At 38.3% G+C, this 21,037-nt stretch overlaps 2 protein-coding genes and 1 long non-coding RNA gene across 6 annotated transcripts in view; 1 reads left to right on the top strand and 2 right to left on the bottom strand.

The window, feature by feature from the left end:
• LOC133745288 (cytochrome P450 736A117-like) overlaps positions 1–1,126 on the bottom strand; it is a 2,596-nt gene extending 1,470 nt beyond the window's left edge. Inside the window, exon 1 of the mRNA XM_062173346.1 lies at positions 78–1,126. Within this exon, the coding sequence (XP_062029330.1) occupies positions 78–1,010 (933 nt within the window). The 5' untranslated portion in view covers positions 1,011–1,126. The remainder of the gene's footprint in view (positions 1–77) is intronic.
• A 4,188-nt stretch (positions 1,127–5,314) lies between these two features.
• On the bottom strand, positions 5,315–10,130 carry LOC133745329 (uncharacterized). Of its 4 annotated transcripts, none has more exons than XR_009863550.1 (10): positions 9,556–10,130; positions 9,372–9,468; positions 8,515–9,267; positions 8,344–8,416; positions 7,510–7,610; positions 7,266–7,373; positions 6,701–6,786; positions 6,481–6,608; positions 6,010–6,276; positions 5,315–5,716 (listed from the first exon to the last, which is right to left on the bottom strand). It is a non-coding gene; the product is annotated as an uncharacterized LOC133745329 (long non-coding RNA). The 4 variants fall into 4 exon arrangements; XR_009863549.1 differs by having other exon boundaries at positions 7,266–7,319; positions 9,556–10,127; XR_009863548.1 differs by having other exon boundaries at positions 7,266–7,357; positions 9,556–10,126.
• Positions 10,131–15,857: 5,727 nt separating this feature from the next.
• Positions 15,858–20,303, top strand: LOC133745328 (uncharacterized). Its single transcript, XM_062173385.1, has 12 exons — positions 15,858–16,227; positions 16,347–16,475; positions 16,819–17,013; positions 17,387–17,434; positions 17,507–17,635; positions 17,975–18,099; positions 18,204–18,314; positions 18,823–18,931; positions 19,099–19,217; positions 19,353–19,506; positions 19,685–19,829; positions 19,957–20,303. The coding sequence occupies exons 1-12, from the start codon at positions 16,105–16,107 to the stop codon at positions 20,016–20,018; spliced, it is 1,449 nt and encodes a 482-aa protein (XP_062029369.1). The 5' UTR covers positions 15,858–16,104; the 3' UTR covers positions 20,019–20,303.
• The last annotated feature ends 734 nt before the right edge of the window (positions 20,304–21,037 follow it).

Genomic DNA, 21,037 nt, shown 5'->3' on the forward strand with positions numbered 1-21,037 from the left:
TTGGCAGATGATAAAAATAGTTTAAAGTGTGCGTCTGTGCGTCTCTGAGAGAGAGAGAGAGAGAGAGAGAGAGTTACCAAGACGACACCTTTTATGCTAACTCTGTCAAGAGGAAAATTGAGCAAGTTTTCCCGCTGAATTTCAAGTAAAACATCCACAAAATCCTTGTTATCCTCGTTCTGATCATCAAGGCCTTGATCATTTCTGTTGCTAGTGTCTGAAGTTTTATCAATATGCTCTTGAAGCACCGAATCCAAAAATTCATCGTACCGTTTAGCCAAACTGACTAGTTTAGCGTCCAAACCACCAAGACGGCTCAACCAACCAAGCCATGGAATTAAGTCTCCAACATGAAGACTTCCCGCCAACTCCGTAAATTCGGTGGAGAGCTCCTTAAATTCCCCAGCATCGTAGTACTTCCTCCCTAGAGCCGCCCTCGAGACGACGTCGTTCGTAAGCGTCATAAGCATCTTCCTCACGTTCACAACTCCTCCCCGTCGTGACGTTTCCTGTATCTTGTTGATCATGGATCTGGTCTCCTCTTCTCTCACGCCACGAAAGGACCGAACCTTCTTGGCGCTCAAGAGATTCAGCACGCATATGCTCTTCACCTGCCTCCAGTAATCACCGTATGGCGCAGTTGCCACGTCTTTGTAGTTGTAGAGAAGCTTCTCGAAGGCGGTGGACTTAGGTCTGCTGGCGAATGCGAGGTCATGGGTTTTCATGATCTCCCGGGCAGCCTCGGCCGACGAGACGACGAGGACGGGGACGCTTCCGAAATGGAGGAGCATGAGAGGACCATGTACTCGAGATAAGGCTTGAAGTGCGCGATGGGGTGGAGTTCCTCGAGCGCCTAGTTGGTGAAGGTTTCCGATGATGGGGAGTTTTGGTGGAGAAGGTGGTGAGTTTTTGGTACTACTGGAAGTGGAAGAAGACCACTTGTACAAGAGGATGAGGAAAACGGCGACGAGTACAAGTGAAAGAGTTTCATTGTTGATGAGCTCCGCCATTATTTGCAGCTAGCGTCCTAGCGATCTCCTTCTCCGAATGGATTGTCTATGCGTATGTGCCTGTGTGGTTTGCGAAATATATGGGAAAATTGATTGAGAAAATGTGTTGTCGTTTTCTACTACGCTGTATACGACATGATCAATGATGAACATCAATAATTACCCAAATTAATCTGGAAAGCATGTGATGTCAGTAATCAGCCTTCTTATTTTGGCAGTACAACACTCAGGCCTGTGTCGGTTGTTGGATCAGGCCCCCCTTACAGATTTTAAAACTTTTAGCCCAAAAATAATCCAATTTTTTTTCTGTTAATAGAAGCATCACAAGATGCGTTACAAGTACCAAGCTTTTGTATTGTGCTGGAAACTGAGGCCTTACCATTTTTCGTTTTGGGTCGATATTTCGATTGCTAGCAGGTGAAGCTATTTAAGTAAAAACTATGCAAGAAACTAAATTATTTTTTTGTTTTATTTACTGGTCTCCTTTTAAAATTTTCATTTTTATTTAATAATAAAATGAAATTAACTTTTTATTCTAAAAAAAAATGAAATAAAATTGTAGTGACATAAAGATTGTTCATTAATATATGAAACAAGAAATATGTGCAAATTGTCTGTATCAGAAATGACGTGGAATATGGCGTCGGTAAAGGAATGCTTATTCAAAAAAAAAATACATGTGGAATATATATGCTTTGTTTTTTTGGTGAACATGAGGCCTACAAAACCAATGATCTATGTTTCTCATCGACAATATAATGTAGAGTATTTTTTTTTTTTTTTTGTCAATGGCTGGACGTCTCCAACTTATTCAGTCTGTCATCTTCAACATGTGCAACTCGAGGCTTTCCATGAAAGATTGGAGCACCCAAGTACATGAATGGAGCAGTACATAATGGAATACCCAAGAAATTTGAGATAGAATGTCGACGACTATGATATGCTTCCCAATGAAAACTTGGGACTTCTCCTTGTTAATGATTTGGCCAGAAGCACCACCATATTCTCCTTGTTAATATAATGTAGAGTATGACAACCCATAACTTTCGATAAAGTCGTTTCATATCCTTTGTGGGTCTCTGATTCAATTTCCTAAATCTTACACGTACAAATATATATCTGTTTATCATGTAGTGTTGATTATTTAATTTTTTTACTGTTTTTGCAACGGTGTTGTTTAATTATTGAAACCTATCTTCTTTTATTTGTTTATTTATGGAATCCTCTAGCTATAATATAATATATGAGTTATACAAATAAAAGAAGACAGTAGAAAGCTCTACAACATGTTAGTCCGACCACAAACGATTGTGTGGAGAGGTAGTCTAGAATACAACGGCCGCAACTTACAACCCAAACGGCCGTTATAACGGAGGGATAATGTGGACATTTCCACGCGGTAAAGACAGAGGACAGTAATAAGGTAAAAAAAAAAAGAAGTTCACCACACTTGCTCCCTCTTACTCTCTCTAAGAAATAGAGTGAGAAAACAACGGGGAGGAAGACTAGGTTTACAACGTTTTGGGTCTAGTCAAACTGATACCATCATTTCTCTCTCTATGTTCCCCTAATTTCTGTTGCAAAATCAAACTTAGAATTGAAGAAATCAAAACTATTAATTGATCAAGTACAAAGCTAGGGAGAATCAATCTTTGAGTGGGTATTTTAAATTTATTGCTGTTATTGGCTTCCATTAATTTAGACTTTTAATTTTATACATCATCAGCTTATAAGCACCATTTCCATGGTGGTGGAAGGGGAGAGGATGAACTGGAGGCGATGCATGTGGTGAGTGGTGAGTGAGAGAATCCCAAGCTTATTGGAGGCGACTGCACCATTCTTCGGACTGATTTGCACGCTGACCGACCACTTTCCTGTGGCAGTAAAGTCACTTTTGCCTCTTACTTCTTGCTTAAGTTCTTGAGAAGTCAAAAATAGTGGCTTACTTCTTACTTAAGTTCTTGAGAAGTCAAAAATGGTGGCAGTTTTTCAGCATATGATAGTTGTAATGTTGCAATTACAACTCACCTATAGGTAAGATTCTTAGGCTTTAAGAAGCTAGTTGTAACTGCCTCTATCTAGTATAAATAGAGGACCTATGTTATAGAGTGGGGATTACATATTGTGAGTAAAAACAGAGAGAAATAGAGAGAATTCTCAAAAAGAAGAAGAAGAGAGAAATAAAGAGAGGAGTTTAGAGAGAAAATAGAGATTTCTCCTAAAACTCAATTGTCTTTCTTTTGTTAGAGTGTATTTCCTCCTGTTATAAGAGAGAGAGTATTGTCAATTGTGCTCTCCTTATTGCAGAAGAGAAATTGTTGTATCCTTCTGCTATAGTAAAAATTCTTCTACAATTTACCTATCATCTTGTGCTCCACTCGTTTTTTATAGTTTCTACTTCAATTGTAATTGGGTGCCCCATACCACAACATCCTAACATTTCCTTCACTCTGGTTGTGCTTTCTGCAGAGGAAAAGGCCCTGCTGAGTTGATGAACAGGGTGGTGGCAGCGCATGCTGATGGTATGGTTCTAACTGTCAAGCTAGGCAACCAATTAAGTCATTTCAACAAGATGAAGAAGACTGAATGGCTCAGCTGCTGAAGCCCGTCTTAAGCACTAGTAAAGTATTTGCAAAGCACTCAACAAGCCTGAGATTAAAGTTAACAATAACATGCATTTAGCTTCTCCATCGGTATTGCATGTGTTTGCTCTGGAACAAAGAACTGTGTGTTAGATTAGATACTCATATGATATGAGAGGCCAGCTTTGGCACTTGCTCAATAGTAATTCATAATCGTACCCTTGATTTCATAATGACCATGACTGGACTGTTACACGTACTTAATTATACCTAACAAAAGCAAAATAATTATACATATGACAAACAGAGCAATAACCAAGCTAGCCAGTTGAGTCACGCATGAGATCTGTTCGTTTATAAATGAAGCACAAAACGTGATTATTTTAGGGTTGGTAGAATACAGCAACTTCTTAAAGCAAAGTAGTTCATCTGATGTTTTTAATATACACGAATCCGAAGTGATTAAGCTGATAAATATGATATGGCAACGGGTATTAATTTCTTATGAATTGTTAGACCAGCTGATTCTTTCATGTCTAAATCCTTGCTTCTTACTCCATTAGGCAATGTCCAATCAAACTTGTGCAATAAATTTGCTAGAACAATCTCATCCACAGCCAAAGCAAACTGAATCTCAGGACACAATCTTCTGTCAGCACCAAACGGAATCAATTCCAAGTTATTCCCTTTATAACTTATACCACTGTTAACAGTCACGAACCTTTCTGGCTCGAACTCCTCTGGTTTGTAATCGTACGACTTGGGATCTCTCCCGATCTGCCAGGCATTCACTATGACTTGTGTATTGGTTCTAATGTTCACTATACCACAAAGTTAATCAGACGACAGTTCATTAACTGTCGTCTGAATGAAAAAGCTGCTGTTGTCTAGTAGCCTGTCGTCTGATTGACCTCATTCAGACGACAGTTAAAAACCATTGTCTGTTCAAAATTCACACAACATATATAGCTAAGTATGTGTCGTCTGAATATTTCCAAATTAAAATAATTAGGTTTAACTGTTGTCTGTTACAAACTCACACGACAGTTCATTTATTAACTGTTGAGAAAAGCTATATTACCTCAACAGTTTTAGGAAAACTGTGTTGTGTGATATGAATCTCAGACAACAGCAACACAACTACATGATGTCTGAAATGAATTTCACACCACACAGTTATAATGACACTGTCGTCTGAAATGAATCTCCAACAACCGTCATTGTTATTTTAGTTGTGTCTTATGGAGATCACACAACATCAATTTGTTATTTCTGTTGTCTGAAATGAATCTTAGTCAACATATTATTGTTATATCTGTTGTCTGATTTTAATTTCAGACGACAGTAACTTTATTATACATGTTATCAGAATGGAGATCACACAACATCAATTTGTTATTTCTGTTGTCTGAAATGAATCTTAGTCAACATATTATTGTTATATCTGTTGTCTGATTTGAATATCAGACGACAGTAACTTTATTATACATGTTACTGGAATGGAGATCACACAACATCAATTTGTTATTTCTGTTGTCTGAAATGAAGTTCAGACAACATGTATTATTTGCTGTTTTTAGATGTGTTGTATGAGTAGTTGTCAGACAATGGTTTTGTGAACCCTTCAGTTGTGTGATACCTTTGGAAACTACAGTTATTTGACCTATATATGTTGTCTGAATTAACTTTGCACAATTGTTGCAAATATGAACATTCATATCCTGAACAAATCCAAAATATAACATTGTCATATATCAATGCCACATCTGTTCTTACATTGCCAATCCAAAACATTTCCAAAAGTACATATCCATATCCAGATATGATCAAATCCAGCAATTCTAACCAAAAGTAACCTCAATCTAGTAAGTAATAATAACTAGCTACTACCCCCGCGCGATGCTGCGGGTTTGCATTTTTCCCCAATTTTTGTATGGTATATTAACCAACATTTGTTCAAAAAATGATCATTCTAACCGAAGTTCCTAAACTCTAATTGCAAAGGTAGTTAGCTATTAACAAAATAATCTGCATTTATACTTCAAACCAGTTACTTTACATGAGATTGTCAAAGGTATCATCCTTTGGTTCGGCTGTTGATGAGAAGCTCGTTTGGTCCTGATTCTGGTGCGTTGCCATTAAAAAATGGGGTAGTCAGATAAGAGAAGGTTGAATGGAGCTGCAAATTCTGTTCAAATGATAATCCAATGCACAACCATGAAAGCAACAACTATGAAGCTGATAACAATTATGCAAGCAAACCGATAACTACAAAGCTGACAGGAATATAGTCTGAAACCAATTCACCGGAGCATTTCAAAACAAAAACTCAGTATGAGAAGAAAAATAAAGACACAAATAGATGAGCAATCCAAAACAAACTCAGACCCAGATCCCTGTTCTTCTTTCTATATTACCTGCTATCAACTGATGTCCTGTCTTCTACGTTTGAAGCCTCTTCTCCAACACCGATTCCTCCTCTTCTGCTTTCACAATTTCTCTCTATCTCTACACCTCTTGTCAAATAAATCCAGATCGATCACTCCTTTTTTTCTTTCGCAGTCTGTCTCTGTCTCTGCACTTGAAACAAATAGAATCTCTCAAAAGTGGCAACACAGCAACCTTGACTTCATGGGTTCAGATCCTTGACAGACGCTCCAAGTATCGTCATATATTCAAGCGACCTGTATTTTAAAGAAATGCATGTAGATTAGAGTTCTGAACATACCGCGCTAATAAATCCTCCTAAATATACCATACAATAGCAACCATTAGAAAAAGGAGTACGTTTTGTATTATTAATGCCAAAGTTTACAAATCTATAGACAACTTCTATTTGCGTAGGATGCATGGTGTAGGAAGGTTCTGGGAAGTCATGTAAAATGTACCTTAATAGTCTTTGCATCAGAAAAAATTTCAAAACTCAAAACTTTAATCTGCAATCTGCATAAGCATCCTTTGTATTTCTCAAAGTCTTCCTATTTCTGTCTCGGTCATGACATTGGAAGTGGGATCCCTGCAAACACAGATGATGAAAATGATGTTGTTAGTACCAAGGTAAACATAACTCGATCTTCTCTATAATTACCTTAGTATATCTTAATTTACCTTTTCATGATGCGACTGATGTTATCCACCAATACTGAAATTCACAGACGGATTTTGAACTGATTGATACATATGGCGAATGATGTCTGGAATAGAGAGGCAAGAACAAATAAAGTTACTCTTGCACCAAACCACCAATACTGCCAAGCTAATCCAACATTCAGTATCATCCTAAAACTTGCATAGCTACAGCTTAGTTAATATCCCTGTGTTCATTTTTTTGGTCCTATGCAGTTGTTACTTATGTTCGGATCTTATAAGATCTTGTTTCCCTTTGTTAATAAACAGAAACACATGAGAAGCTCCCAACTAATAATCATCATAGATTGGAAATATAATTTGATAATGTATATGAACTAAAGGAATGTAGAGCAGTAGAAATAAGGAAAGAAAAAAAACTGTCAAAAGAGAAAAGCAAAGGAAATTAACAAAAAAAAAAATTTCTACAGAACATTAGACTAAACATCAAATTAAAGGAAAAGAAGGGGCCACTAAATGCCCATTCAGTTGAATTTGAGTAATATGCAGTGATAAATAACCAATTAAAGAGATACGAACTACTTACCATTCCAAGTTAAAAACATCATGGCAAGAGCTGCTACCGTACACAATCCTGCACCTGATAATGATGCTTCTGTCAAATCTCTTGCAATTTTTCTGCACATAGGGCAAGCTGTAGTATATATATTTTTTAAAGTATCAGGGAGAAGTCAAATTTTACAGAAGTTTATCCCAGGTTTATTTATATATATAACTTTTTCTTCTGTTTTCAAATAGACACACCAAACCTCAGATCACTATGTAGATACCTCAAAAAAAGAATCAGAACAGTCCCTCTGCCATTGATTCTACCAAAGCGGTCTCTGAAGACTCGTCACACTTGTTGTATCTTGCAATAGTTTGTTTCATACTGTAAAAAGTTGGAACAGACATATAAAATGACTGAAAAAATTATTTAGCTTCTTGGTTTTATAAATAAATTCGTAAAGAGAGAGCTGCTTTGTGTGTCAGAATGAAGAAACTGACAATAAATGTATAACTGAGTGATAGAAAATGTAAAGACCAAAATATAATTACAGGTATAAGGGGTATAGAAATGAGGGGTATGTAGCTGGCCTCCATCACATTAACCATTCAGGATGCTCAGTTCACTAATACTATTGTTTCTGACTGTCATCTAAGCTTGTTATTCTCCATTAGTCACTTGATAAAGTGTCTGAATTTTTATTTATTTTTTTAATATCTACATATGGTCATTACATTCCTATCACTTTGCATACAAAAGTAACTGTGAATGACCTGAGATAAAATATAGTCACCCTTCTAATGTGATTTTGGTATCTATATTCAAGCGCATCCTATTGTACATGTTGTATTAGAATGAATTCAGTTGGATCAAGTTTGTTTCTTGACATTCATAACCAATATGAAAAAAATGGCAGAAAAATAAAGGAAGAATTCAGAATTTCAATCAAAAGCTCAACAGTTATGACAAAATTTCAAAACAGAAACTAATTTATTTAAAGACAGCAAAATCTAAACCAGGAATACGGGTAGATCATTGCTAAGGAATCAGAACTGTAATAGTACATGACATAATTCACAATTAATCAAGATGCAAGATCGCACATAAAGGGTGATACCTTGAAAGCAGACTGAATAGATGAGCAATACAATTGACCTTGCTGCTACTGATAAACGGTATCTGCTGATCAGCTGCCAATCAAAAATAACTATGGTTATAGTTAACGTCGTGAAATGCATTAACAAATGACAAACAGCCCATTGAATGCACTTAAAAACAGCAGAATTACCTCTTGTCTCTAACAATACGAACATCTTGTACTCGGCCAAACCTAGAGAACTTCCTTTCCAAATCTCTCTCTGTAGTTAAGAAGCTGAAACCTGCAACAAATAAATTTCTACCAGGTCTCCCTAATCCAGTTTTCCTATTAGGAGGTGGTGACCAAGAGATGGTTTTAATTTCTATCCACGCAAATATAACTTCTCGAAATAGAGCAATGCTTACAAATTGGTGTGACCTATTTTCCCCTCTCAAGTCCACAATTTCACTTCAAAAGAAAGTGAAAACTTATTGTCATTGTTCATTACTTTCATGCATATGTTTTCACAAGGAACATATATCTATATAATCTGGTTCAATTTCCATTTAGACTAAACATGTATATGTATCCTGAAAGATTAGCTGCTCCATAAGAATGAAAAGACTAATCATGCTAATGACATTGATATGTGACACTTAACAAATTCATGCCAAAAGTTCAAATTCTACGGATGAGCATCAGAGCATTTTCTTCAAATCTGACCTTTAAAACAGTTAAAACATATTCCAAGAGCACTGAAATTAGACAAGAAAATTCAACCACAAAACTGATGTCAGCCTTGATCTAACAAATCAATAATTCCGGGTTATGCTCCCGGAAAACAGGGTGAACACGATAGCTTCATTTACCAATCCAATTGCCAATCCAAAAGAAGTCACCAACCACCACTATCCAATTTCTGGAGTTTACATCAGCTCCATTCTCCAAAAGCAATGAAATAATCTGAATCAAAGCCAGAAAATAACCAAAATCAGAAAAATCAAACGGTCATCAATTTCAAATGGGAAGCAAACCCAGAAAAAGAAAAAAAGAAAACCCAAAACGACCTCGTTGTGCCCTTTAGCTGCAGCAAAATGGAGAGGAGAGTTAAGCCCACCAAATTGCACTTAATCGTATCGTCGTCTCCAGAAGCAATGAACAGAACTGCAATTAGGTTTTCAATAACAATCAAAATCGCGAAACCCAATTGGAAATTTCAGAAATTGGATAATTAAAGCATTGAAATTGGACCTTGATTTGCGCCTTTGACAGCTTTCTTGAACTCCAGTTGCTCCTAGAGTCTTCTTCTCTCTGCTTTAATCGTTGCCTGAGTGGGTCTGCAATTAGTTTGCCGATCTGTTCCTTCTTCGTTTCTCTCCTTACTTCTACAAATTATATGCTGGGCCTTGTTGTATCAGAGCTTGAAGTAAGAAAAACCCGCTGAGATCGACTGAGAGCGAGGTGGAGAGCTACGGTCGGTGAGGTTGAGAGGGTGAGGGGGATTAAGGGTGAGAGCGATGGTGATTGAGGGTGAGAGCGATGGTCAGTCGGAGGGAGGCCGAGAGCAATTTGGGAGGGAGAGTCAACCCTAATTTTTAGCTAAGGGAGGGAACTCGGGTTTATTGCTAGGTTTTGGGTGTTTTGAGAGGGGAAAAAAATAAATATAAATTAATTATTGTTTGTTTTTTTTTTTTCGTTATTCAGACAACAGGTGTCCTTGTTAGTGTCGTCTGAAATCTCTCAAATTTACTAAATGATCATGTGTTGGATGAGTAGAGATGAGACGACCGATTTAAAAAATCTGTCGTCTGACTAACTCAGACGACAGCAAAAACTCATGTGTCGTGTGATGAGTGTCGTGTGATTAACTTATTCTTGTAGTGGTTGTAACCGTTTATTTTCACATCTTGCATTGACATTCTACTATTCTAGGCAATAGCAGTGAAAGTGGAGGATGTAAGCGAAGAGTCTCCTTGATCACCGCCTTCAAGTAGTGCATATGAACCAAATCATCCTCTGTTAATATGTCTTCTCCAGCTTTGTTAACACCCCTTACTTCATTCTGCAATTTGATCATGACCTTCGGGTGCTTTAAAATCTCAGCCATTGCCCACTCTAGAAGCGTCGCTGTGGTATCCGTCCCAGCAAGGAACATATCCTACAAATTAATATAGAGAGCTAGCTAGTGACCTAGTGTAAATTAATATGTGATTATATATAACTATTGAAGACGCTTTCAGACAATCAAAGTCTAAAAAAAAAAAAAAAATCGAAGTCTTGTTAGTTTTCAATGACAATTAATATCGGATGAATATAGTTCAAGTGTTTCGTGAATTATAAAAATATTTTTTAATGCTTTCTTAAGAAGCAAGGCATAGGAAGAGAAGAGAACCACGTGGTGTGGTGTGTTGGTCGAGCGGCCTAGCTAGTCTGGAACCCGAGGTCTAGCGTTCGATTCCCAGCTCCACCCCGTGGCCAGCAGATTAGAGGGACCTGGGTTTGTTGAAACACCTAAGGTTCGTGCGTCTGCGGTGCAGTGATTAGTCTGGCTATGCTGGGATACACTGCATGGGTGGGTGTGTTAGTTACAGTTGTCGTCTTCCCCCTCAAAAAAAAAAAGAAAAAAGCAAGGCATAGGAAGAGAATTTTCAGATTGGTCGATTTTCATTTCAAAATTTTTGGATCGCACATAATCCTTATATGCCTTGTAATGTAGTATAACTAGTTTATTAGGCTTGTTACCCTCCATGAGCAAAATGGGGGACGAAATGAAATTTTTTAAAATGAACCGCTGGATGTTGTTTTCATATGAATATATGTTAGTGGTAGAAATTTCAGCAATTTCCGCCTTCGGTTGGACCTCGATCTACCCGGTCAACTCAATACCCTAAATAGAACATAAAACAAATATGCTCTTAACCGGTCCTTGGCAATTCACTTTTTTAGATCTTTCAGCTCCCACACTCTCATGGGTAGGGGGTCTACTTACGGATGTCAAAATTCCGCAACGTTTGTCCGCGCATGGTGCCGCTCCCCTTAGGGAGGTTTGCTTGTGCAAAGCGTTGACCGCTACGTTGGACGCCTTATTCACGGCAGATCGGCCTAATTTCTTTACACAATACCTATCAATGTTGTATAAACATATGAGAATTTTCAGATCGGTCGATTTTCATTTCAAAATTTTTGGATCGCACATAATCCTTATATGCCTTGTAATGTAGTATAACTAGTTTATTAGGCTTGTTACCCTCCATGAGCATTGTCAGATTGATCAATTTCCATTTCGAAATTTTTGGCCCGCCCGAATAAGCCATAATTTTTTTTTATTTTTTCTATTTTTTAATTACGTTTCTCTTTTTTTCTACAATATGCAATTTATCTCTTTCTTTGTAATTGATTTCATAAGTTTTGTTTTCTTTAATTTCTATTTTCTTTGTTACACAACAATTAATATTGGGAGATTTATATAGATAGTTAATTGAATATAACCATCTTAAGTAATATTAATAAATGTTATAAGTTACAAGTATTATATGAATATAAAATATGTTCAATAAAAAACAATGAGTCTTTTATCACCAATATATACCATTAAGCCATATTTTGAGAAGAAAAAAATAATGTTTTTTTTTTTGTTAAACAAAATAAGGCCCTTTTTGGCCCATTTCGGCCCTATTTGAGGGCCGGCCCGACCCGGCCCTTTCGGCCCTAACGGATCGGGCTTTTCGGGCGGGTAAGGATTAGCATATTTAAGCCCCGGCCCGACCCTACCCGGCCCTAAATTTTGTTGACTTTGACTAGGCCCGGCCCGGCCCGACCCGACCCTAAACCCTAAAATTTAGGGTAGGGCCGGCCCTAGCCCGGCCCATGATGACCCCTATAATATAAGAGGATTGGCTACAAAGTTGACTTCTCTTAGCGTGTGGCTAAAACCTAAAAGCAACTGAGATAAAACTAGAAGCAAGATGTCTGATGTCCACAGCCGAATGTAGCTCGTGGGAAATTACCACATACATTTGACCTTTCTAAACTCAATTATAGCAACTTTGTCAATTACATAAATTAGTTCATTTTATTGACTATTCACATTTGTGTAGATATATCGTACGATGGACATTTTATCTCTCAGTTTTTATTATTATTGATTGAAGCTAGAAGCAAGATGTCTGATGTCCTAGATGATAGATTGAAGCTGCCAAGGGTCCACCGCTGAATGTAGCTCGTGCCCACAAAAATAAATTAAATCCAAATTCACATCACCCATAAAAATAAATCTAAGCCTTTCAAAAAAAAAAATAAATAAATAAATAAATCTAAGCATAAAAATAAAAAATAGAGTGCGCTCTGCCATCGTTCTCAGTAGCTTAGTTTCCTTACCTCCATTTTTGTTGCGTCTCTCACCGAGGTATGTCGATGCTTCTCTGCAATCCTAATTGTTTGTTTCTTCCTATATTTCATGTACTACTAGATGCCCCTTTTTAAATTATATTTTATGAATTTCATTGGAGGGTTGTGCTTCTAGAACTCTATCTAGGGCTGATGTGTTCGTCTTGTTGGGTAGTGGGTAGCTTCCTTACTATCATCATTGTAATATTAATTGTAATTTATAATGTTGTTTTACTTTTGGAGGAGGGTATCACATCCAAGGGTGGAAAAAATTATTTTGAAGTTGAGTTGTTTTGCTTTCAACTGTTGGATTTACATCTAAAGGCACTTTTTTTTTTTTTTTTTTGATCAAATAAGAACTTCATTAATAAAAACGAAGATTACAATGAGAATGGGAGATAAAAGCTTCAACCGAAACTTTCCCCACTTTAGACGTGCATCTATACTGACGCACTGTTGAAGCCAAACTAGGCCCCGACTCCAAACATACTAAAAAACTTAACTAAAAATACTAAACTGGCACCAGACAAAGTGGCAGCAACAACAAAACGTGTTGGAGCAGACGCAGCCAAGAACACCAACTCCCACCCAGAATCCACCTGGCCAGCAATTGATCGACCAAGCCAACACTCGTCGTTGCTTCGAACCCGATCAAGGGGATTTCTGGACAGTCAGACCTAGGACTAAAGAAAACCCAACACCGTCATCCCACCACTACATCCCACGACTACTCCAAAGCGCCATCACTTCCAACCCAAATCCTGACAGGAAAGACCTCCTAGAAAGCCATTAATGCTCGTCTATGCCACAGGCAGACTTTGTGCTGACTCGAAACTAGGCAGGAACGACCCTCAGGAAGGCCAAAGTGATGATTGTCTCTGCCACCACCTGCAGTGCACCCGACCTAAAACAATGAAAGAAAAAAACACCAAAACACCAAACTGTTTCCCAGATTGGGCCAAAAAACCACAGACCCGGCCTAACTGCGGCTCCATCATCCCAACTCCCACTGACCGCCGTGACCACAGTTCCCTCGCTCCTTCGCCATCCAAAACTTGGTAACAGCCAAGCCCGCCACTAGGCAAACCCGATCCAGTTGCACCACCACCATCCCAACGCTGCCCTTGACGAACAAGCACCGTCACCGCACCAGAAAAATAACCTTTGGAACAAAGCCGAGAGAGTCCAAGCATCGACCCCAGCCCACTTTCCACATCCAGCCCGTCCACCACCATTGCACCTCTCAGACCACCGCGCCGTTGCTGTCGGACCCAGACGACTGTAGAACATACACCGTCGGCAGAACACCAGCAGATCAGATCGCCCACCGCCACAACCCCATCCCTCAAGAGCCCGAGCAAAACGATCCCTGCGCTGTGACTCCCTCCGCCCCCTGCTGTTATGCGATCCGAAACCACATCACATCCAAACTCCACAAGATCTGTGAGTCGGATCCATCCACAAACCCGGAATCCAGATCGATTGCGCCCCTCAGCCACACGACGGAAAACCACCCTCGGCCACGCACCTTTCTTCTGTGCAACCACCGCCGCCACCTGAAAACAATGAAAAGGAAGGCCTCCCAACCCCCGACTCGGATCATCTACATCAATATCCCGTCCGGTCGCACTCGACACACGCCGACGAGGCCAGAGGCCAAGGCAAGCATGGCGGCGCAGCCGGACGAGCGGGCTTTCTCTCTTAGGGTTCTCTTTTTCTCTTAGGGTTCTTGAACCTCGTTTTTTTAGTTACATCTAAGGGCAATTGAATGCAGGTTCTCTGGTCAATAACTGACTACTGAAAATGTGAAATTTATGAGTTCTGTCAGTTATAAAATTACTTAAAAATCATAATTTAATGTGGGAAATTTTGGTGAACACCATTGGAAATGTGAGATTTATAAGTTTCGTCAGTTGTAAAATTGCTTTAAAATCATGATTTAGGGTGGGAAATTTTGGTGAAACAATAAAACATGTGATTTTGGCCAAAAAAACTATGAGCTATTTTTGGTAAAAATCATGATCTTAGGCAATTTTTTTTTGAGAACATTTCGGAAGCAGAGTTGAGAAAAGAGGTTGGGTTATCGGTGTGTTTAGCCTTTTTTTTTTTTTGATCGAGAAATTACTTAAAAATCATGATTTAATTTGGGAAATTTTGGTGAACACCATTGGAAATGTGAGATTTATAAGTTTCGTCAGTTGTAAAATTGCTTAAAAATCATGATTTAGGGTGGGAAATTTTGGTGAAACAATAAAACATGCGATTTTGGCCAAAAAAACTGTGGGCTATTTTTGGTAAAAATCATGATCTTAGGCAATTTTATTTTTTTTAGAACATTTCAGAATAATTCCTACAGAGTTGAGAAAACATACAACCTTTTATCGGTGTGTTTAGCCTTTTTTTTTTTTTTTTTTTTTTATCTAGATCACACGGTTCCTCAAAGGCTTCCTAGGCCCAGAGACTAATCCGTGCCGAGAGATCATGTCAGAACGCTTCCTCCCCTCTGGCTACCAAGAATATATCGGGATTTAACTCCAATAAGCGTTGGCGGGATTCAAACCCGGGTGTGAGAGTTCCACACTCGGAGGCTCTTACCAACTCGACCACCTGTGGTGGTTGGTGTGTTTAGCCCTAGTGTGTTTCTATCTGCAATAATTTGATAGGATCGCCTAACAAGAAAACGTCATTATAGTGGTCCATTTTAGGTCGTCACAGAACACTGGTGGTTCATTTTGGGCCGTCATAGGACACCGGCTTTGGCACGTGATCAAAGACAAGAAGCATACTCTGATACCATAATGGGCTCGTTTATTTGTGCCTACTTAAAAAGAAAATATAGAAAAACGATAACCTCATTAACAAGGTGTAGAATTATACTACGAAGTGAAATTCGTACTGAATATAACACACTGTTATTAGACTAACATACCAACCTCAAACCAAAAAAAAAAAAAAAAAGACTACATATGGTATCATACTACAATGGTTGATGCCTTAAAATATTTTTCAACCCCATGAAGAAGAAGAAAAAAAAAACTAAAATTCGAGCCTGACGAATTTACATAGGAAAAGAAAAGGTAAAAGTAAAAGAAAAAAGAGAAAGAGGAGAAAATGAATAAGGGAATTTGGAGCACTTTGTCCCTTTGGTCTAGACGCTAGAGTTACAAGCGTCACTGAAGCCAAGCACTTGCCAACCTTCTACTTCACTCATCTGCTGACTCAGCTCGTACTTTGTGTGCTCTTCCAGCCACATTTCCTCAACTGAAAGATATTTCATTCTCATTTTGATGTTTGAAGCCATGAGTTGATTGCACACTCTTTACATGTGTGCAGAAGAATTAGGATTACTCTATAAAATCCAATACAACAGAGAAGAAAGAAAATCCAGAACCCAATTCAGCAACGATAACAACTATGCTTCCTCTGCCTCCTATTGATCTCAAAGATGTTCGGCAGAAGCTGGCCACCCAATTCAGGCCTTGGGAACGCTCCTTTCAGTTCTGGGCTCGAGCCGTTGATATCTACACCGGCTACAAGGTACCCTCTTTCTCTCTCTTTTATCTCAATGTTGATGTGCTAGTTCATTTTAATGCATGCAATGGACTAAATGGAGTGTTTGTTGATTTGGGTTGATGGGTTTTGTCGGGTGTGGACAGGTGTTTCAGCTGCGAGTGAGTTTTGTGAAGGATGCCAAGAAACAAGAGGAAATGTGGGAGAGGCAACATGAAGTTGCGGCCGACAAGATATATGCTATGTGTTCGGACATGGGCGGTTTCTTCCTCAAGGTTGTTGCTTGATGAATTGTCTGTTTACTTTCACTTATTGAGCCACTGGTTGTGATTTTAGGGGAGAAAGTTGGGAAATTGACAAGGGTTTTGGGGCTTTAATTGATATTTAGTGTTTTGTATTGGATACATGATAGAACAAAAGCTCGGTTCTTGTTGTTTATGAGGTTACAGAGTTCAAATGAGGAATGATTGATCAAAACAGTGGTTTTGTCCCTTTGTGTTTTCCACCTAATTTTATATTGGACACCCCATAAAGAACCTTGAATGCATTATTAGTGATATTTTGGTTTTGAAATATTTTTGCTGAATGCTGAATTGGCTTGGATGGGATTTCGATTAGGTTGCCCAAATTGTTGGGAAGCCAGACTTGGCCCCAGCTGCATGGGTGAAAAGGCTTGTTACATTGTGTGATCACGCTCCTGCAACACCATTTGATGCCGTTCAACTTATGCTGGAAACTGAGTTGGGTCGAAGTGTTGGCGAACTGTTTGAGAGATTCGATGTGGATCCTATTGGCTCTGCTTCGATTGCACAGGTACTTATTCTATTCATGGGAAGTTTCAGCTGCCTGATATAATCGAGGGATACTGTACAAATTGCAATACAAAATTGAATATGATAGTTAGTATCCTTACCTTCTAGATTGAGAAACAGTCTGAAACCAAGCACATGACTGAGCAAAGAATCGTGATATTTATGGTTTTCTGTAAGTGTGTAATGTATCTCAAACATTCACGATCGAACAATTTGTTGAAAGATACTACCATTAAGGAAGAGTTAAGAACACTTCAGAATGCTTCAAAGCTCTTTACCTGTTCTGTGTGGGAGGGAATTATACTGGAAATGTATTACGGTGCTTATGTAAGCATATACATTTGTAACTGATCTCTTTTTTGTGCTCTAACTAGGTTCACCGAGCAAGATTGAGAGGTGATAAGAGTGATATTGTTGTCAAGGTGAGAGAACTTCAAAAATTCTGTGGCTTCCATGTGTTCTGTAAAATTCTAATTTCTCGTGGTTCATAATAGGTGCAACATCCTGGAGTTCAGGATCTAATGATGACAGATATCCGTAACTTGCAAGCCTTTGCTTTATACATTCAAAAGACAGATGTCAAATTTGATCTATACTCCGTAACCAAGGAAATGGAGACACAGGTGCACATTTTTTTTTATCAGTTTTCCTTGCTCATTAGTGGTATCCTTGCTTTTTCCATAGATTCTAAAATTGAGCTTGACTATATCCTGAAAAAATTAAAGGATTAGTGTTAATTCTGGTCTTATCGAGGTTTAAGAAGCAGCTTTTCTGATTCCAAGAGTGTTATTTTAACTTCCAAGAGTGTTACTTTTGGGTGGGCACTATTATATCAGATTAAGTCTGCTTAATCTTGATATACCTGATCCTTATATGTCCCAAAATAATGGAATATTTGATACTGTCTGAAATATAATTGTTAGTATATGGATAATAACTAACTTTTATTTTTGCAATTCAAGATTGGTTATGAATTCGACTTCATGAGGGAAGCTAATGCTATGGAAAAAATTCGAAAGTTTTTGTATGAGAATAACAAAAAGACTCCTGTTGTGGTTCCTCGACTGATACGAGACCTAGTCACTAGGTGTGTAACGCCTGACCTCTCTATTTTAATGTAGTTAGTACTCGTCAAGTGCTGTAAGTTCATCAATGGACCTCTCAATGATGAAAATGTTTTTTGTTTATTAGGAGAGTCTTAGTTATGGAATATATTGATGGAATACCAATCCTGAATCTTGGTGATGAAATTGCGAAAAGGGGTATAAATCCTAGTGGTGAGGTTGCAGCCGCGGCAAAGCAGTAAGCTTCTAGTCTGTACAGAGAGTATGCATTCCTTTTTATCTATATGTTTTCTATAAATTGCATTTAGTTTGCAGTAAGTTTGTATCTCTTTGTTTTAGTATTTAATTTATCACCCCTTCATCAAATTTGGAGCCATGTAATTACATATTCAATTTTTGTGCAGAAAGTGTTTCATTTCTTTGTATCAGCGAAAAAATCATTTTAACTTTTCAGTATTTTGCTCCTTTGTTACCTATCTATTTGGTTCCTGTCTTATCCTCCCATTCATTTGCTAAAATTTGCTACATTTGGAACTTAACCAACTTTAGTTGAGAGAGCATCTTTCCTGAGTTCATTACCCTCAAGGCTTTCCCTGTCTTCGACTTCTCAAGCTAGATATCGCTTGGTTATCATGAAGATTCCCACAAAATTTTCTCTAGTCTAGTTCGTACCAAAGTCTCATTTTTTTTTCCTACTTTCATAAGAAATGGAGCATTCAATTTATCAAACTTCCTAAAAAATGCAGGAAAATCCTCCGAAGTTTGACACTAGCATATGGACAAATGATTCTGAAGAATGGTTTCTTCCATGCAGATCCCCACCCAGGAAATATCCTAATCTGTAAAGGTTCAGAGGTAAGTGACGACCAATTTGTTTTCCTTTTACCTTTACGGCTTTGTTCCAACTGTATTCATTTGGCCTGAAAGATGTTTACTGTTCTCATCTTAATTAATAAGCTGTTTCAGTATTGTCCTTTTATTGAATTTTAACTGACTTATTATTGGTAATTCCTCCAAGTTAGGTTGCGTTGCTCGACTACGGCCAAGTGAAAGATCTCCCAGATGAGTTGAGACTTGGTTATGCAAATCTTGTTCTTGCCATAGCTGATGGTGACCCTGTAAGAGCCTTGGAGAGCTATAGGTAAACAATCTTGTTCTTGCGATATCTGATGTATTATGAATCGTCAGTTAGCTTGTCAAAATGGGAAGAGAGTCTAAGTTGCTTTCAGGTTTGACCCAGTGTATGCATATCTTACTACTCTGTTCCTTTTTACAGGGAGCTTGGCATAGAAACCTTGAGCACGTGTGAAAATGAACAGAAGGAAATGTTGAAGTTGGCCGAGACAATGTTTGACACGAAATTACCCCCTGGAGTGACGATGTTGCAGCCTTTTTCGGAGGAATCTTCTATTAAAAAGATTGCAGTTCAGGTGTGCTTAAGTTCCGAATTTTCTCAACTTAATTTGCATCACCTCATGTATGTGTGATCGATCATCAACTAATCAAGGAGATTATTCTGTATTCCGATCCTAATCATTTTGGTTTCCAATCTCCTTCTGAGTCGTGATTGACCACATACTATTTCATTCTTTTCCCTTGCTCTGATAGGCTTTTCCAGAGGAGTTGTTTTCTGTACTTCGAACAGTGCATCTGCTGAGAGGGCTTAGTGTTGGACTGGGAATCAACTACTCATGTGCAGAACAATGGAGACCCATTGCAGAAGAAGCTCTGTTTCGTGCTGGGAGATTAAAAGGTGAGCTTTCAAACTCCTACACCATATAAAATGGGAGACGTGTGCATGAAATTTCTTCAATTTCAGTATGATGTTTGAATACTGCCCTCGAGCTAATGTCTTCTTTCTTGAACATCCGAACTACCAGGTAAAGATATCAAGGGTAGAAGTCGTAGAGGTGGTTTATTAAGGTTACTCTGGAGAAACTGATTGTGTTGTGAGAAGAGGTAGCTTGCTGGCTAATATAGTGTTTGGATTGTTCTAATATCTGGTTGAAACTTGAAACTATCCACGATGATTGAAAATTCAAATCAACCGGTGCGTAAATTCTGTAAACATTATATTTCGGCACAAGGCACAAGCTCTTCAATGGCTTTGCAAAGTTGTTTTAAGAGGTCAAAGAGAGGGAGAAAAAATGTCTCTGTTGCATTATTTGAAATGTTTTATTTCTTGAAGAAGCTTAAATACAAGGGGATCTCATTTGTCGTATAGAAAACCATTTTTCTATTTTATTTTTTTGAGTTACTATGCAACAACTTGTCGTCCTTAAATCGAACTCGTCTATGCATTAGATGCAAAGTAGATAACAAATAGAATTTACACATGACCCTTGGCTACAAATAGTTCATCGGCAAAGCCGTTCCTTCCATATCTATCAGCCTCTTTTTTTTTTGAAAGGATTTGATTTTATTAGATATCAAAGCCATGAATAAACAGACCAGAGTCTAACAGAACTTACATAAGAAGAGCCGGAATAACCGAATATCCTATCTAAGTCACACCTAAACTCATTAAAGTCTAAATGGTCGCTCGCTGAAACAGCAAGCCAACAAACTAAGCAAGAATAATCTCACTTCCTAAGGTAAAATCATTCATCTAGTCTAATCTGCCAGCACTCAATTGTGGTACACATATCAACTAGAAACATCTTAGAAAGTATATAGAGGTCACTCCCACTTGAGAAGGCTTGAAGTTCAGAATGTCTTGAAATTTTGTACCTTAAGCAAGTACCTTCTCCTTCCCCTGGGGTCGGAGTTGGTCTTTGCCTCAGGCTCCTCAGCATCCAACAACCTCGGCATCAGGTTGGTCTTTTTGCTCTCCAGCTCTCCATCTTGAGACTTTGGCTTATTCCGACGACCCTTAGGTCGACCCTTTTTCTTCGGAGTCTTCCCAACAGTAATCGGGACCTCCACAAGTTCACCAAGATGAAATTCATGAGGGATGTTAAA

Source organism: Rosa rugosa, chromosome 4 (genome assembly GCF_958449725.1).
Source record: "Rosa rugosa chromosome 4, drRosRugo1.1, whole genome shotgun sequence".
In the NCBI taxonomy this organism is placed as follows: domain Eukaryota; kingdom Viridiplantae; phylum Streptophyta; class Magnoliopsida; order Rosales; family Rosaceae; genus Rosa; species Rosa rugosa.

Bases quoted from the DNA above. Each gene is read 5' to 3' on its own strand.
- LOC133745328 (XM_062173385.1), top strand. From the start codon at position 16,105: ATGCTTCCTCTGCCTCCTATTGATCTCAAAGATGTTCGGCAGAAGCTG. The intron at 16,228-16,346 runs GTACCCTCTTTC...GGGTGTGGACAG, and splicing joins ATATCTACACCGGCTACAAG to GTGTTTCAGCTGCGAGTGAG. The intron at 17,435-17,506 runs GTGAGAGAACTT...GGTTCATAATAG, and splicing joins AGAGTGATATTGTTGTCAAG to GTGCAACATCCTGGAGTTCA.